Source organism: Tasmannia lanceolata, unplaced genomic scaffold (genome assembly GCF_043159265.1).
Source record: "Tasmannia lanceolata isolate RefF3 unplaced genomic scaffold, GAP_Taslan_0.1 ptg000006l, whole genome shotgun sequence".
NCBI lineage: Eukaryota > Viridiplantae > Streptophyta > Magnoliopsida > Canellales > Winteraceae > Tasmannia > Tasmannia lanceolata.
In genome coordinates, this window is record NW_027518683.1 from 47,480,766 (window position 1) to 47,497,500 (window position 16,735).

The 16,735-nt window shown below is 40.1% G+C and overlaps 1 protein-coding gene and 1 pseudogene across 3 annotated transcripts in view; one reads left to right on the top strand and one right to left on the bottom strand.

The window, feature by feature from the left end:
• Window positions 1–38: 38 nt before the first annotated feature.
• On the bottom strand, window positions 39–2,364 carry LOC143878656 (pentatricopeptide repeat-containing protein At2g13600 pseudogene; annotated as a pseudogene).
• Window positions 2,365–5,552: 3,188 nt separating this feature from the next.
• LOC143880410 (cytochrome b-c1 complex subunit Rieske-4, mitochondrial-like) overlaps window positions 5,553–16,735 on the top strand; it is a 23,835-nt gene continuing 12,652 nt past the window's right edge. For 2 of the 3 annotated variants that reach the window (XM_077383392.1, XM_077383394.1), the window contains exons 1-2: window positions 5,553–5,697; window positions 6,240–6,448. In XM_077383392.1, the coding sequence (XP_077239507.1) occupies window positions 6,274–6,448 (175 nt within the window). In that variant the 5' untranslated portion in view covers window positions 5,553–5,697; window positions 6,240–6,273. Of the gene's footprint in view, window positions 5,717–6,239; window positions 6,449–16,735 lie in introns of all 3 variants that reach the window. The other variant, XM_077383393.1, reaches the window with a different exon arrangement.

The window sequence follows — 16,735 nt, forward strand, 5'->3', positions numbered from 1 at the left end:
AATATGTGCTTTTTTTGAGAAAACAATGGTGTTGTGGCTTTCATTTCAGGCGCTAACTTCTGTTCTCTGTACTCTCATTTAGAAATAAAATGATGAATTGTGCTACAATTGTGAGATTATAAAGCATCGGATAGAACTCCTAAATACTTCAATGATTTTCTTCTGGAATTGTTATGCTTACAGAAGGGAGAAGATATCGCTTCTTGATCATCTGTATGCTTGTTTCTAGTATGGGTTCGAAGTTCACAACTTTCATATGAAGCCGCTTCTTTTGGTTTGGTTTGCTTCGGTTCATCTTTGGTTGTACTAAGGCAAACTATTCAAAGGCTCCTCACAACCTTAAATATACGGAACATTTATCATACATTGAAAACGAAGTCACTTATTCACTTCAACCCAACTCCATCCAGCTCTCTTCCTCAGTCCCTTGCAATCCATCAATTTCCTAACCTCAGCTACTTCATCCCACATGCCAACTTCGGCATATATACTTGCAAGTGTTAAGTAGGGTGTAGCATTATACGGTTCCATCTTAAAGATCTGATTTGCAGCTTCCTTTCCAAGCTCTACCTCACCATGAACTCTACAAAAGCCCAAAAAAGAGCTCCACATTACTGCATTAGGCTCAAAAGGCATGGCATTCATCAACTCCTCAGCTTTTCTCAGATGACCATTTCTTCCATAAAGATCAATCATGCAAGCATATTGGTCTACTTCAGGAATCAGACCATATTCGTTTTCCATTGAGTTGAAATACTCTATGCCCTTATCAAGAAGCCCTTCATGGTTGCAAGCAGTCAAAACACCAGTAAAACATATATGGTCTGGTCTCCCACCTTCCCTCACAAACTTCTCAAACAACTTCAACCCATCTGTCCCTCTTCCATTCTTAGCATAACCCGTGATCATCGAAGTCCACAAGATGTTGTTCCTCTCAACCGTGTGGTCAAAAACATGACGAGCTTCGTCGACACTGCCACACTTGGAATACATGTCTATCAAAGAGCATGACACAAACACATTCTGATCTGAACCCGTCTTTGTTACAAGTGAATGGATCTGTTTTCCCTGTTTTAGTATTGCTACACTCCCACAAGCATTCAAAAGGCTACCGAAAGTGAAATTGGTCGGACCCATTCCGTTCCTCCGCATTTCCACGAAAAGATTCAAGGCCTCATTTCCAAGGAAGTTCTGAGAAAAACCAGCAATCATGGAGTTGTAAATAATGGTATCTGCCTCCAATGTTGCATCAAATAGTAAGATAGCTTGATCGATTTCCCCACATTTTGCATAGAAGTCAATAAGAGAGCTGATCACAAAGCTGTTTGGCTCAAACCCACGTTTTATAACATGAGCATGGAGCAATGTACCATGCTCAAATGCTGACTCTAGCTCTGTACAAGCACTGATCATGCTAGCAAAAGTGATGCAATTGGGTGAAATATCAATCTCCAGCATCTCTTTAAACAGTATCAATGCTTCTTTTCCATGCCCATTTTTTGATAACCCAGATATAATTGAAGTCCAAGAAACTATATCATGTTCCTTCATACCACCAAAAACCTTCCTCGCATCAACCAACGCCCCACATTTCGCATATAAATCAACAAGCGCACTGTTTAGAAACAGATTTTCTTCGTATCCCAGTCGAATTATCCGAGCATGAACCTGCCATCCCAAATGATGATCAAACACTTTCGAGCAAGAATTAAGAACAGTACAGAGTGTGAACTTGGTGGGTTTTACACCAAAGTCGTTCATCCGGCTGAAAAACTTCAATGCATCCTTCACATCGCCTTGTTTCGCGAATCCGATAACTAAGTTGTTGAAGGAATGGGGAGTTGTTTCTGTAAGTGACTCAAATTTGTTGGGAACTTCTCTGTCAGGAATTTCATCGAACATGCGGCGTGCGGTAGAAAACAAACACTGATTAAGGCCAAAATCATGCAATCGTTTTGGGCAGATATGAAGTGATCTATAACAACAAATGAACATCAATGCACCTTTCCATCCCTTCACGGGACTTTCTAAAACAAAGTGAGTAGTGCCATTATCAAAATATGGTAGAGCTATATATTACTAGAAGCAAATAAGGGGGCTACCTGTATTGCACGGGTGGAGGTTATTTAAAAATTTGAGAAATTGAAAGATAGAAAACGAGTGGAAGGAAAAACTAATGCAAAAGATCATGAGTGGACAAAACTAGATCTTTCAAAATTACGTATCAAAAACCTTAAAAAGAAAATTTGTTTCATTCATAGGAAGAGATTAGAAAAAGAATGATTATAAAAGTGCAATAATAAGAAGAAATAAATAATGGGTTAGGCATCAGAAATCAAAACACTTTCCAACAATATACTTTCAAAGAAAAAGAAAAAGAAGAAAAACATTAATAAAATGGGATTTGCTAAGCTCCATTGCAAAAAGCCTTTTCACGGCTGGTCTATCGCAATTCAGACCAGCCGCCTCGTGAATAGTAACAGTTGGTGGGCTCAACAGGAGCCGTGCCCTGCCCATACTTTTCAAAATGAACGCCACACCATAGGATGATCCAAACCGTCCATTTGATTTGCTACACTGTGGTTGCGTCCCAAGATATAATTTCCATTGGCTGATACTAGCCCTCCGATCTAAATAGAAACTACATATACTGCAACCTCTATAAATTGGAGGGTTGCGATAATCCTATGGAAATGATTTTTGGGGCACAACCTATTTACACTGGCCCATCAAATGGATAGTTTGGATCATCCTGTGGAGTTTGTCGTACAGTAACATTACGGCCCAATCATACCCATATTTTTCAAAATGACGTGTACGGTCCACACCATAGGATGATCCAACCCATCCATGGTTTGGATCATCCTATAGTGTGGTTCGTACAGTAACACTAAGGCCCAATTGTAGGCCCCACCCATACTTTTGAAAATGAAGTGTATGGTCCAGACCATAGGATGATCCAAACCATCCATTCGATGGGCCTCAATGTAAATAGGTTGCGCCCCAAAATATCATTTGCATATCATATGGAAATTGTTTTTTGGGATACAGCCTATTTACGATGTGGCCTATCAAATGGACGGCTTGGATCATCCTATGGTGTGGGCCATAGTTCATTTTGAAAAACTGGAGAGAGAGAGAGAGAGAGAGAGAGAGAGAGAGAGAGAGAGAGAGCTGGCAATTTCACTCGTGAAACACAGGGATCCGCCCTGCCCCGCCCCCGCACGGAGTGGGGATTCCCCGACTTGGAGCAGGGACGGGGACGGGGACTTAAAAAATTCCCCAAAGTGGGGATGGGGATGGAGATAGACCTGCCCTACCCCGTTTTAATATGCAAGCCATTATCAATATCCTCTTATTTTAGTAATATTTTAGTATTTTTTTTGTTAACAGTAAATATTTCTTTTAGGCTAGTGATATTGGCACTACCATATTTTGATAAGTGCACAAACACAGCTTGTCTTTTTCTTTTTTATGGGCGTTAAATAGCTCTTTTTCTGTGGGGCGGGGACGGGGCAGGGAAGGGGATTAGATATTCCCCATAGGGTGGGGGCGGGGGATTCCCTGCCATCCACGAAGCGGGGAATTTTCCTTCCCGCAGGGATGGGGAATGCAACATCCGGCCCCGCCCCGCCCCGCCCCATTGCCAACCCTAAAGAGAAAGAGTCCCCAATTTTTATAGATATCAATTTATTTTGTAAATTCTGAGTCGTATAGTGGGCCACAATGTAGAATGATCCAAACCGTCCATTTGATGGGCCCAATGTAAATAGGTTGTGGCCCCAAAATATCATTTATATAGGATGATCCTAAGTCCTAACCCTCCGATCTAAAGATAAACTGCATCTTATGGAAACCTCTATAGATTGGAGGGTTGCGATCATCCTATGGAAATGATATTTTAGGGCGCAACCTATTTACATTGTGGCCCATCAAATGGATGGTTTGGATCATCCTATGGTGAGGGTAGTACAATAACATTGAAGCCCAATTGTAGGCCCCCCAGTGGAAATGATATTTTGGGGTGCAACCTGTCGCAACCTTCCATTGTATAGAGGTTGCGTAATATGTAGTTTCTATTTAGATTGAAGGGCTATAATCAGCCTATGGAAATGATATTTTGGGATGCAACCTTTGTGGCCAAACAAATGGACGGTTTGGATCATCCTATGGGTAGGGTTTAAAAGATGGGCCCACCAATAGTTCCAGTTGGAGAGAGAGAGGTAAAAAGTTGGGAAACGTGTTATATATGTTACAATTAACGTTTACAATTACAGCCTTGACGCCGCGGGGGGGGGGGGGGAGATATCAGCGCCCTTTGTAAATTGTAAGATTGCTTTTGCAAATAAGGCGAAAGTAGGTGACTTCTTTTGCAAAATCCCGGTCATTAAAGATGGCCGTTCTCCTACATGTTCTTCTTTCTAAACCGAAGCTAGAAAACGTTTTTATAGCAAAAAAGTCAATTACCCTAGGATCAGCTATCAAGGACGACACCCAATTAAGAGCGGATACAACATAAAATCTCTTTGCATGTATGTGTATTTTTCCAGAGATTTTATGGGGCCGTTTGGATATCAATATTTTAAATTCTTGGATTTCCTCAAAATCGTCGATGGAAAACGAGTGAAGGAGACAATCCGTCATTTTCTGATTTCTCGCCCCTCTTTTCATTGAGCCAGAGACCAGGAGATCGTTCCCCAGTGTTTCCAGGTTTTAGAAATCTCAGGTTAGGGTAAAGATTTCTAAAACCTGGATTTCTTACTTAAAATCTAGGGTAATGGATTGCAAAATCTAGAATTTTACACCGCATTTAAACAAAAATCTGGATTCTAAAATCCACGTATGCAAACAGCCCCTATACGGTGAATTACCACCCTTGATATTTGAACCAATAGCAGCACACTTTTTAAGGAGCCACTGTTAGATCAAATATCAAGTGCAGTGTACTTGTGTCGTATCGCCTACACCGATCTACATGGACATTCACCTTATAATTTCTCATTTTACCGAATATGTATTTTCCCAGCAAAAGTACAACCAGGACCTATGTATTTAAATGATCTATAGTAAGAAAATGATAATTCGCTCCCTTTTCTTCCCTGGGCGGTCCCCTTGTAGTGTAAATAGAGTAGTGTTAAATTCGCTAAGGGGGTAGCCTGGGAAAGAAAAGGGGGTGAATATACCACTTCCCTTAAACCATCCATTTGTTGGTCCCACTTAGAAATACGTAAGCGAATACATCATCGTATTTTGGAAATATACGCGCAGGTGGATAGTTTGGATCATCTAAATACGTGGGCCCACTTGTACTGATAGAGATGCTTGTATTTTGTGAAAATACGCGCAGACATCCTATAATTCCTCAAGTAACAGTGTCCCTCATTTACGTTACTGATATTGACACTACTATGTTTTGATAATTGCACAAACCCAACTTGTCTTTTCTTCTTTATTGGCAGTTTGAGAGCTTATTGAGAACTGAAAGAACTTTTGAAATCTATTGAAATAATAAAAGACAAGGTGAGTTAGTGTAATTATAAAAACAATGTAGTGCCAACATCAATAGCCCTCATTTATATCTATTCTGTCCCTCTCATAACCTTCCATCTACGCGCAGACCTAGTGGAGCTCGACGGAGCAAACCTCCGGCGACCGGAAAGAACGCCGGATTCTTGGCGATTGATTTGAAGGCCTCTGGTTAGCTTGGTTTATCTCTGTAAATCAATTTGAATCTCTTAACTTGTGGTTTTTTTTCTCCTGAAATGGTTTTTTTTTTGATAAAAGAAAGCACTGTAATATGAAATGGGTTTTTTTGTTTTGAATTTTTGCATTTTGATGTACTACAAGAAATGGGATTAGGGTTTGTTGCCTTCTTTTTATCTCTGTAAATAAATTTGTCTCTCTAAATTTGTGGGTTTTTTTGAATTTTTGCATTTTGATATACTGCAAGAAATGGGATCAGGGTTTGTGATTAGAAAAATCAATTTGTCTCTCAATTTGTGGGTTTTTTTCTGGGTTTTTTGAATATTTGCATTTTGATATACTACAACAAATGGGATTAGGGTTTGTGATGTTATATACAGTCTTCCCTTCTTTTAATCTCTGTACCAGAAAATTAGGGTTTGAAACAAACGTCCTAAACTGTTGAGGAAACCTATGTATCTATTTGGCAGAGCTCTAAGAGTCTTAAAAAGTTTGATTCTGAGATTTTATTACTGCTAACATTCTCTCTTTGGCAGAGCTCTAAGAGTCTTAAAAAGGGAGAAGGATAAAATGCTGAGATTTGCAGGGAGGAGATTCTCTTCTCTATCGTGGAGGCCGAAAGCCACCGCCTCCACCATCCTGTCCCGAAACCCTCTCAATGGAGAATCTGCTCCGAGCGATTCAATAACTATTGCCTCTCCACAAGGATTCGCATTCGGATCTCCGTTTCGCGATGGAATTCGAGGTTATGCTTTTCTTATATTTTTTTTTTACCTTCATTGATTTTTTTCTGTCACTAATAAGTAATGCATAGTTGTTTCCCCCCATGTTTGCGAGGATTTCGTCTATGATGTATTGATTCTTGATATTGGTTTTTTTGTTGTTTGTTTGTAGGTTTTAGAAATTAGAAAAATAGTTGGTCTGAAATTGTTAAGGCTTATGTGATATCACTCTCTTATGGTTTTTCTTTGGGATCTGAAATTGATTTCAGCAATTACTAATTATTTTCTTCTTGTCGCAGATTTTTTTTTAATGGTCTTGTCTCAGAATTGTCTGTGGTTGATTTATTTTAGGTATACAGTGTCTTAGGACCTCTTTGCTTTGGGTGTTACTCACTTGCATTTGGTTTGGTGGCTATTTGTAATTTACTTTTCATTTAGGGGCCGTTTGGATATGCGGATTTTAGAATCTTGGATTTCCTCAAAATTGTAGGTGGGAGACAAGAGAAGAAAGAGACTAGCTGTCGTTTTCTGATTTCTCGCCCTTCATTCCGTCAGCAAGAGAGTAGGAGATCATCCCATGTTTCCAGGTTTTAGGAATCTCAGGATGGGGAGAGATTTCTAAAACCTGGATTTCTTACTAAATATCCAAGCAACGCTGTCAGGACAGCATACGGCAGCTTGAGCAGGAACCCTCTTTTACACTGTTTTCAAGCTAAAACTAGAATTCTAAAATCCGCGTAACCAAACGGCCCCTTAATGACGAGATTTTTTCCATGGATGAACTTTGAATTTTGTGTCTTTATGAGTGCTTTCCATGTAGAGGTAATACTGTTTTTTTGGGTATTCAAAGATTCTTTGGCCAATGATACACTCTGTTGTAAATTTTGTAGAGCGCCACAATATGGTTTGAAAATTGTTAATCGCTTCACTTCTCATTTCTTGTGAGTTTATTTGGTTGAGTCCCAATTCAAGTCAACTTGAATGCCATGGTGCCAGGTGCCCTTCTAGGGTTATCATACTCACTCTTTAAAAACTACCCGATTGACCCATTGAATTGCCCAAGTTGACTAGGTTTTACCTCGGTCGAGTTATCATCCGGGTCTGTGTTTTTCCCTACCAAGTCAGCCAAAACTCTTTTGACTCTTCCAAGTTAACGAAAAATTGACCACGTCAATCATCGACAAGCTCGAGCCAGCTCCTTTCCTTTAGAAAATGTGACATTTAAATGACAACAAAGAGAGGAAAAATGACTATACAACAAAAATAGGGTCGCACCACAACTGACTCAAACACCAAAAACAAAAAGCTAACAAAGACCTAGAATTACAACTCTGGTAGACCATGCCAAATCAATAACCCGGAATAGGATATCAAGAATTTGCAAGATGATTAGCGGGCGCGGATGCATTGCCTTCTCTATGAATTTCGGACGAGGAATCACCATCTCTATCAAGATATCAAAAATATCTTTTAAATAATGCCAAAATATCATGGGAAACAACTTCCCTACTGAGCCACCAGATAGTATTGAGAGGATCTCCTTCAATCCAAAGCTTTGAGACCCCGACATTACAATTCAATCTGACACCCATCCAAACTGCAAGAACTTCTGCTTCTGATCCATAACTGTTCCCACATGGACTTGCATAGGACAGAACAAACTGCGAGATAATTGGAAAAAATTTCCCCAACTCAAGCTGAATGGGTCACGCCAATGCTTAGATTATGGAACTTGCTACTAGCATATAAATTCAACTTAATCTACTTGACCTCTGGAGGTGTCCAAACATCAAGCAGACGAGTTGGGGAGGTAACTCCACTCATGTCTTAATCCAATTAGTCATTATATCTTGAGCAGCCACACTAGCAAACCACCTAGCCTTAACAGTTAAACCCCTTATTGTCAAGCTTCGTTCGACACCATTTCACGATTGATTGGGAAAAGAGCAAAAGAAAGAAAGATAGATTTTTTAATTTTTTTTGAAATGGAAGAAAGATGGATTGTTATCCACCGGAAATCGATTACCAGTTCAAAAAAAAAATTAAAAAAATTCGGAAATTGATATGAATTTCCCAGAGATTGCTTTCTAATAGATTTTTTTTTCATTATCATTCAAAAAAAAATATAGATTTTTTTTTCATTATTAACATCCAATCCCATGTGAATGAGAAAACAGGCGATTGCTAGACAGCAAGCCATAAGCACTTCCAAAAGGATAAGAGTATAAGACTAAGGTGCAATATGAAGACAATCCAAATCCAAGCTGCCCTGGGGCAGTGAATGAATAGATGAGCGGCAGTCTCAACATGGAAACCACAAAAAACACAGTCACGACTGTCACAAATATTTCTCTTGATCAACTGATATTCAAGAAGGACTTTCCCATGAAAAAACTCCAAAGGAAAGCTGCGGCTCTATGGAATGGCAATGATTTCCAAATGCTGGGAAATCTTGGGAGCTAATAAAGGGTCTATTGTATAATGGCTTCACATAAAAGGAGCGATCTTTTTTGGGGGTCCATATAACCTCATCCTCAAACCCAGCAATAGAAAAATAATGGTTGCTAATTCGAGCCGATAGCTCCGAAAATTCTTCAAAAATTATGAGAGAAACCCCTCGCCTCAATAATGGAGTGATAACCCTTCGATTGCTAGCTTCATCCACATAATCCACTATCGAAGCTCTTGGATTAATCGCCCTACCATAGAGATAACGGAAAGACATCGCCAATGGTTCCCCACACCACCTTTTTTTTTTTTGAAAGGGCAAATAGATAATATATTAAGAAATGAGACCGAGGAAGTCCCGAGGAAAATACAAGATAAAATAAAAGAAAATCAAAAACATTAGTTGTACAGTAATCAAGAAGCCAGAAACTCAAGGGGGAAGATAGTCAAACTGTTCCAAACCCTCCCTAAAGACTCCTTCTCTTGCTAATTTATCTGCAATCTCGATTGCTGATCTTTTCACATGATATATATGCCTGAAGATGAAAGCTTCCAATCATGTCTTGAATCTCATCAAAGAATGTCGCAAATCTCGAAGGAGGAGAGAGTGACTCATTAATCCAACTTATGACATTTTTTGAATCACCTTCAATCTCCACCCTATTTAAGACATTGTTAAGAAGCTTTATACCATGATGTACGGCTCGAACCTACGCCTTGTTCACATCCGAAATCCCAATTGGACCCGAGAAAGCCCACACAACCCTCCCTTGATCGTCTCTTAACACCCCACCAATACCAGATGGACCAGGATTCCCCATGCTAGATCCATCAAAGTTAAATTTCAAAAAACCTTGTACAGGTGGTTCCCATACTTGATCTACCTTCGGATTTCCCCTAACTGCATTGCATATCACCCGCCAACCATGCCACAAATCAAAGGCCAATACAAAAGCAAAGCTGGGGATGAGTCTCACCCAGGAGATGATAAGCGCTACAACTTTGTTGAAGAGGAAAGAGGGGCGCATGGAGAATCCTTTGAAGAGCCTAGCATTTCTTTCCTTCCATATCACCCATATTATAGCTAGAAAGGAAATACTCCTTAGAATTTTACCCTTGCCTTTCCATGCACACCACTCCCAATGTTCGAAGAGCTCTGATAACTTTGCCGGGAAAATCCATGGAACACCAAATCTAGATAACAACCTATTCCATACCTCTCTAGCTACCTTACAGTGCAGGAGCAAGTGGTCTACCGATTCGCCCTTTTCTATGCAAAGAGCACGGTGATCAACAATTATAATATTCCTCGTTTGAAGGAAATCCACCCTTGAATTCTCTCCATAATAGCCGTCCATGCAAAAGTTTGTACCCTGGGAGGTGTTCCCCACACCATCTATCCAACCAGAAGATTGTATTTTTTCCATGTTTTAAATTTCCCCAAAATGACCGAAATATTTCCATTTCCATCCCCATCGAAATGAAATCTACATGATTTTCTTTCATGTCATTATTTCCCTAAAATTCGACTGAAATTCCTAAAACTCGACCGAAATTCCTAAAATTCTACCGAAATATTCGTAACGGCAAAAAATGGAAAGGTGTAATCATTTGCATTTCATTTCATTAATGTAGAGAATGATATCTGGTAGGCAACATCATTGAACTTCACAGCAAAGTAGCTGTATCTTATGCACGGGATGTCAGATCGGCATAGGACCAATGGCAATAATACCTCGTAACTCTATGTGGTATTGACATTGAGTCGGGGTCCTTAGAGGGGAGACTAATCATTGGACTTTCTTATACTTCATTACATTGTACTTCTTTATTGACTTTATTGTTTAAGACATACGCGACAACACATGTCACTAGGTGTTAGAAGTGATTAATCCATTATAGATGGTTTTGTTGCTTATGTGATGGTTTCTAAGTACGTATTTGTGCTTATTCTAGCATTTCCCAAAGTTTCATCTTAAAATTTCATCATTTTGCATATGTTTTTTTAAAAGATTATAAAATTTCATCATTTGCATGTTTCTATACATTTCTGTAATTTTACAAGATTCCCACCAAAGCGAAATGTTTCCATTTCCGTGCCGACCGAAATTGAAACCGAAACCGAATTTTAAAACCTTGTATTTTCCCCATTACCAACATGTGAAGAGATTAGGGGCTTGAAAGATTGGAACACCATCTTCCAATTTATCTGTATGTGCGACTCTTCCTCCACCCATGCCGAGAATAAGACTCAAGCTTGGATTTTGCTGTTTGGCAGTAACCACCCTTGCCATAAATCCTTATTATTGGTGAAAATTCTCCACGGCCATTCGGCCAACAACGCACGATTTTGGGCATTTATATTCTTGATACCTAGAGTTCCCTCCCACTTAGGGCGGCAAATGGTCTTCCAATTTATCTGGTGAACCCTTCGCACAATTGAGTCATTAGTCCACAGGAAGTTGCGGGAGAAAAGGTCGATTTTGTTCGCTACTATGGGAGGTATCCTATATGTTGATAGGAAAAAAGAGGGGATATTCTATAAAGCCGCTTTCAGCAAGGAGACCTCGGAAGAGAAAGATATTCTCTCTTCCAAGATTCAAGGTGATATTCAATTCTTTCTACCACAGGGTCCTAATCATGTTGACAAAGAGAACCATCTCTACGGGGAAGCCCTAGGTATTTATTGGGAAGGACGATTCACTAAATCCCACCACCAACGCGATGGCATCCACCTCATTATTATCCAAGTTAATACCACACTCAACCGATTTAGTTTTGTTTATCCGTTGACCAGATCTTCAACAAGAGGGATAAGGATACTAATCCTGGCTGCCTAGGGCGGAGTCCTCAGGAAAAACAGTGGTATCTTCCACATATTGCAAATGAGCAATAGTGGGCCTGCCAGGGCAAGATTCAAGACCATTTATAAAACCTAAATTCATTGTTTTCTAATATTCTCCACTGCCAAAGTAAGCAGGAAATGAGAAAGAGAATCTCCTCCCCCCCCCCCCCCCCCCAACACACCCACACACTCACACACACACACACAGTTGAAAAGAATAGCAAACTGAACGTAGGACACTCACCACTCCACCCACTTTCTCCATTTGAGTCCTAAACCTATTTTTTCTTAACATCCACTTCAATAGCGGTCATTTGAGGTGATCATAAGCTTTCTCAAGGTCGAGCTTGAGGAGCATACCTTTGGCACCAAGCCTTTTGGTTGAACCAATACCTTCATTGGCAACAATGATTCCATCAGTAAATTTTCTCTTGGGTATAGATTTCCTTTGCTTATTTGCAACCAAATAAGGCATAAGACGCTTAAGCGTCAATGAAAGGATTTTGGAGAAAATTTTGTAGACGCTTCCGATTAAGTTGATAGGCTAAAATATTGTATATCCTTAGCATTGTGGACTTTAGGGATAAGCGATATAAAAGAGCCACTGAAAGCTTGGTCGAACCATTGAAAAAATAAAATTTCTTCATCACCACCGTCAAATTAGGCTCAGTGATCTCCTAGAATTCCTAGCAGGAGCATAAGGGGAAACCATTAGGACCCAGGGGTTTGTGTTTATTTAAATTAAACAGGGCTATCCATTCCATCTTGGAGGAGGAAGAGGCTTTGAGAAGTGGAAGCTCAGCTACAGGGATTTGCGGAAAGTCTCCAAAGATCCATGGTTTGCTAAACCACTTGGAATTGAAGATACTAGAAAAATAATTAATAATTCCTCCTCTAAACCAATCTAGGCTTCAAGGATACATCTCCATGAGATGTGGCCATCCAATGAAAATAACTTGAACTACAATCTCCGGCAGCTGCCACTGATCCTTAGATCTTTGTCTCCAAAAACTTTCTTCTTGGTCAAGGATCCCGATTCGTTCGCTTTTTAAAGTTTCTCTAGACTGTAATTCAGAGGCAGAGAGGGGTCTCTTCCTCTTTCCTATCTAACTTATCAATTTCTAGTCAAATCCCTTCTTCCTTGGGCAAGTTCTTGTCCGAGTTGGTACTTGCACGGACACTGTACATGTTTCAACAAAACAAAATGCTTAGTTTATAACTTTGTGTGTGTGTGTGTGTGACCATGCATGTTGTATTCTATTTACTCATAATAGGTTTCAATGTGTTCAGCCATATTATGCATGCTATACATATTGGCGAGTGGTACGTCATGGGATGAATACTTGCATGAAAGCGTAAAAAATGTACATTGAAAGTGGCCATCGAGGTCTTAAATTTCGTCCGAAATCCGAAATTTCGGACTGAAATTTTTGATTTTGGTGAGGACCGAAATCGAAACGTTCCGAAACCGAAATTTACCAAATTTCGAATCTCAGGACCAAAATTTCTGAAATTTCGGCAAAATATTAATTTTTTATTCCTTTACAGAATTTCAGCCGAAATTACCGAAATTTTGGGTGAAAAATATGGGATTTCGATATCTTCTACCGAATTTTGACCGAAATATGTGCAATATTACCCCAAATGGGACGTCAAGAAATCAAAGAGTGATTAGAAAATCGAAATGGCGGCAAAACAAGGGTGTAGCTACCAGACTAGGAAAGTCGTAGCTGTGTTATCCCAACTTCAAGTACAGGGTACAAGATTCAACCGGAAATGGACATTATTCAACCAATAAATCAGAGACGTTGGGAATGGAAATCTCTAACCTCGTGAACGTGAGAATGTGCAAGCTCTGAGCGGAAGGGAAGTGTCATCGTATGATGTTTCTTCAAGGGGGAAAGATAAGAGCAACAGTAGAATTTCATTTTCCGGCTCATTCTATTTTGCAGCTTTCTATCGTGGTGTTGTGGTGCCGCAGACCAGAGAACAGATGCTCTTGGAGCAGCACAGAACGGTGGAAGCTTCAGAAGTGATTAGCAGGCTTTCAATCCTCTCTAGATGCGTTCCCGTGAAACTCGAAAGTTGGAATGGTTCGAATGAGATCTAGCCAAGGTTGAAAAATTGTTCTGGCATCTCAATGGGATCATGAAAGTGTTAGAAATTAACAACTCTATTGTTCTGTTCGAACTTCGAACTGTTGGCCACAGATGATGTGGTGTTGGTGATAAAGACCGTCCCAGGTCTATTTCAATTCAACTGGATTGGCAGATTGTGTCCGACAAGATCACATGTGCCTTTTTCAGCTGGTTATTTGGTGATCGGAATGCTGCTCCATACATGGGAGGATGATACATTCAGGGTGGTCGTGGTCGGCAACCTCATCGGTGAACCCTTAATAGGTCGTCTGCTCTGATTCCTTAGAGCTTATGCTTTCAGAGGCTTGAGTTCTAGTGAAACTGGGAGGAGCTGCTCCGATTTTCCTTTGCAGATTGAAGGGAAGAGATAGATTTTTATGGATTCAGGCAGTCAGTAGGATGAGTACGCTTACTCTGATTATGGTAGACCTTCCAAGTTCGAATTTGGTTGGAGACAAAGTGAGTAGCAAGTCGACTCGGTTATGTGCAAGTTTTTGAGACAAAGGCTCTATGGGAGAATCCGAACTTTTGATCCTGTTATTGGAAGACAGTGTGATCCACAAAATCAAATTTCAAAAGGCGTTGGGCACTTTGAGGTGAGGGAAAGGGCTAAGTGGTACTGCTTGAAGTAAAAAAGTGTTTCTTCTGGTAAAAAGATGCCTTTACCCTTCAAGAATGCTGGTTTCGCTGTCTTTAACACGCGAGAAGATAGATGGAACTAGAAATTTTCTTAAGGAAAGAATTGTCCACGAGGTTAAATGGGAATTCACCTTTGGTGGAGGATGCTGGGACCCAACATTCCATTTTTTCGTCGGTTGTTGATCCTACTGTCGTGGGTATACCTGGAACCTGGAAGGCCTTCATCATTTGGGTCTCAGTCGACTGCTTCCTTCTCTTGAGCTTCAATGGATGTTGTGCCTGGTCCTGCTTTGCAGAGCTGAAAATAATGGAGAAAATAACAGGTTCTATGGTAATAGTGGGGGTTGGAAGTTCTAACTTCTAAGGCTGCTGTTAGAGGTGAATCGGATTCAAGAATCAGAAACAGTAAAGGAGATTCTTTAGTTCGCTACTATATTTCGTCTTGGGAGATATCCGAAGCAAACTTCTTTCAGACTGGCAGTGATCCCCGGCCCTCTGTTGAAGACTGGACTGAAAGGGTTTTGCAGGTAGGGCAGAACATTGGAATTGGGAATCTGTAGTAGTTAATACAATCCAAACAGTTGTCGGAAAAACTAGAGGGCCAGTGACAATAGGGTCAAAGCTTCAAGTTGCCGCAAAGCTAGAGGAAAGAAAGAACTTAAAAGACATATTTCAGCATTCTGCAAGAACAACAGCAATGGGCAGCAGAAGACATTTACATCTGATCCTATGAACTGGGATTTTGGAATAATAGAGGGATGAGGGATTATAACAAAATAAGGGCAGCTAGGATTTCAGAATGCAAAGAAAATAAGATGTTTTAAGGCTGTTGGAATCTAAATTTTAGCAGATAGATATGAATCTTCTAAAACAAAATCTTTGGGGAACTGAATTGGTGGAGATGTGCTTTCTTCTGCCGGTTGGCACTAGAGGGGGCATCATTGTTTGGAGCTAGATTTCATTATAATGAGGAAATTCTTGAATGCATGGCACAAGATGTTGCTAGTTTTCTATTTCCATCAAGTTCAGAAGAAGGGAGGGTTGTTTTGATTGGCTGCTGCTGGGTGTGTATGACCCTACTGACCCGTGGAGGAGGAATACTTTTTGGAAGGAATTGCAAAAGCCCATAGCAGATGGGGGATCCCTTGGTGCTTGCGTTGGTGGGGGGATGGGTGGAGATATTTCATTACCATCAGGTATATTTACAAAAAGAGTAATTCCTGGTCAGGATCTCAAACTGATTCAAGTGAGTCAAGAGGGGAATTATTACTAAATGTCACAGGAAGCTTGTAAATGGTCGCAAACGCTCATCTGTCCACGAATACTGTTCCCTTCTTTTATTCAATATCCCGGTTATCTGTTTAGCGAATATCTCCCGTGCTTGGTTAATCGATTGAAGTACAGGTGCTTCGGTCAGCATGACTGTAGGTGCTAAAGAAATAGAAGCTTTTTATGCAACAATTACATCAGCAGAATCAACAGTAGGTATTGGAAATTGGGGCAGATACTCCATAAGCATTAGGAATCTCTCAAAATTTATTCAAGAGATGGAGCTCATAGATATTCCATTGTTTGGAGCTACATTTACGTGGATGAATAGCCGTCTTCCCCCCTACTATGAGTAAGCCTGATAAATTCTTAATATCCAATGATTTGGAAGAACCGTTTCCTGATATTGGAGCTTCAATCCTTCCAAGGCCAGTTTCTGATCACAATTCGTTCTTACTGTTCCCTGACAACCAGTAGTCTTAAAAACATCTGTTCTGGATTAATCTGGCTTGTTTGGAAGTTTATGACCTCAAGGAGGAGGTAGAGATATGGTGTAAGGGCTTCAAAATGGAAGAATGGAGTAGTTATCAATTTTTCGTCAAGTTAAAACTTCTAAAGGAGAAGCTGAGGGTTGAACAAATCCTTGTTCAACGACAAGTTAAAATTTAAAAAAGAAAGATGAGGTTCTTAAGTCCATTGAAGTCTTCAGGATAAAATAAGCGAATCTAGTGAGCTCATAAAAATGGATGTTATGGATGGTGGAAGTGAAAAGTATACGTGATGAAATTCTTAAATGGGTGAAAATACGCTGGAGGCAGAACTCAAGAGCGACCTGGCTGAGAGCTGGGGGACAAAAACACTGGCTTTTTTCACAACATGGCAAATGCTTGTAAGAGAATAGCATCCACTGTGCTATGGAGGGATCAAGAAGGTTGAAACGGGCGAAACTTTCGCCCGAAAATGCCTGAAAA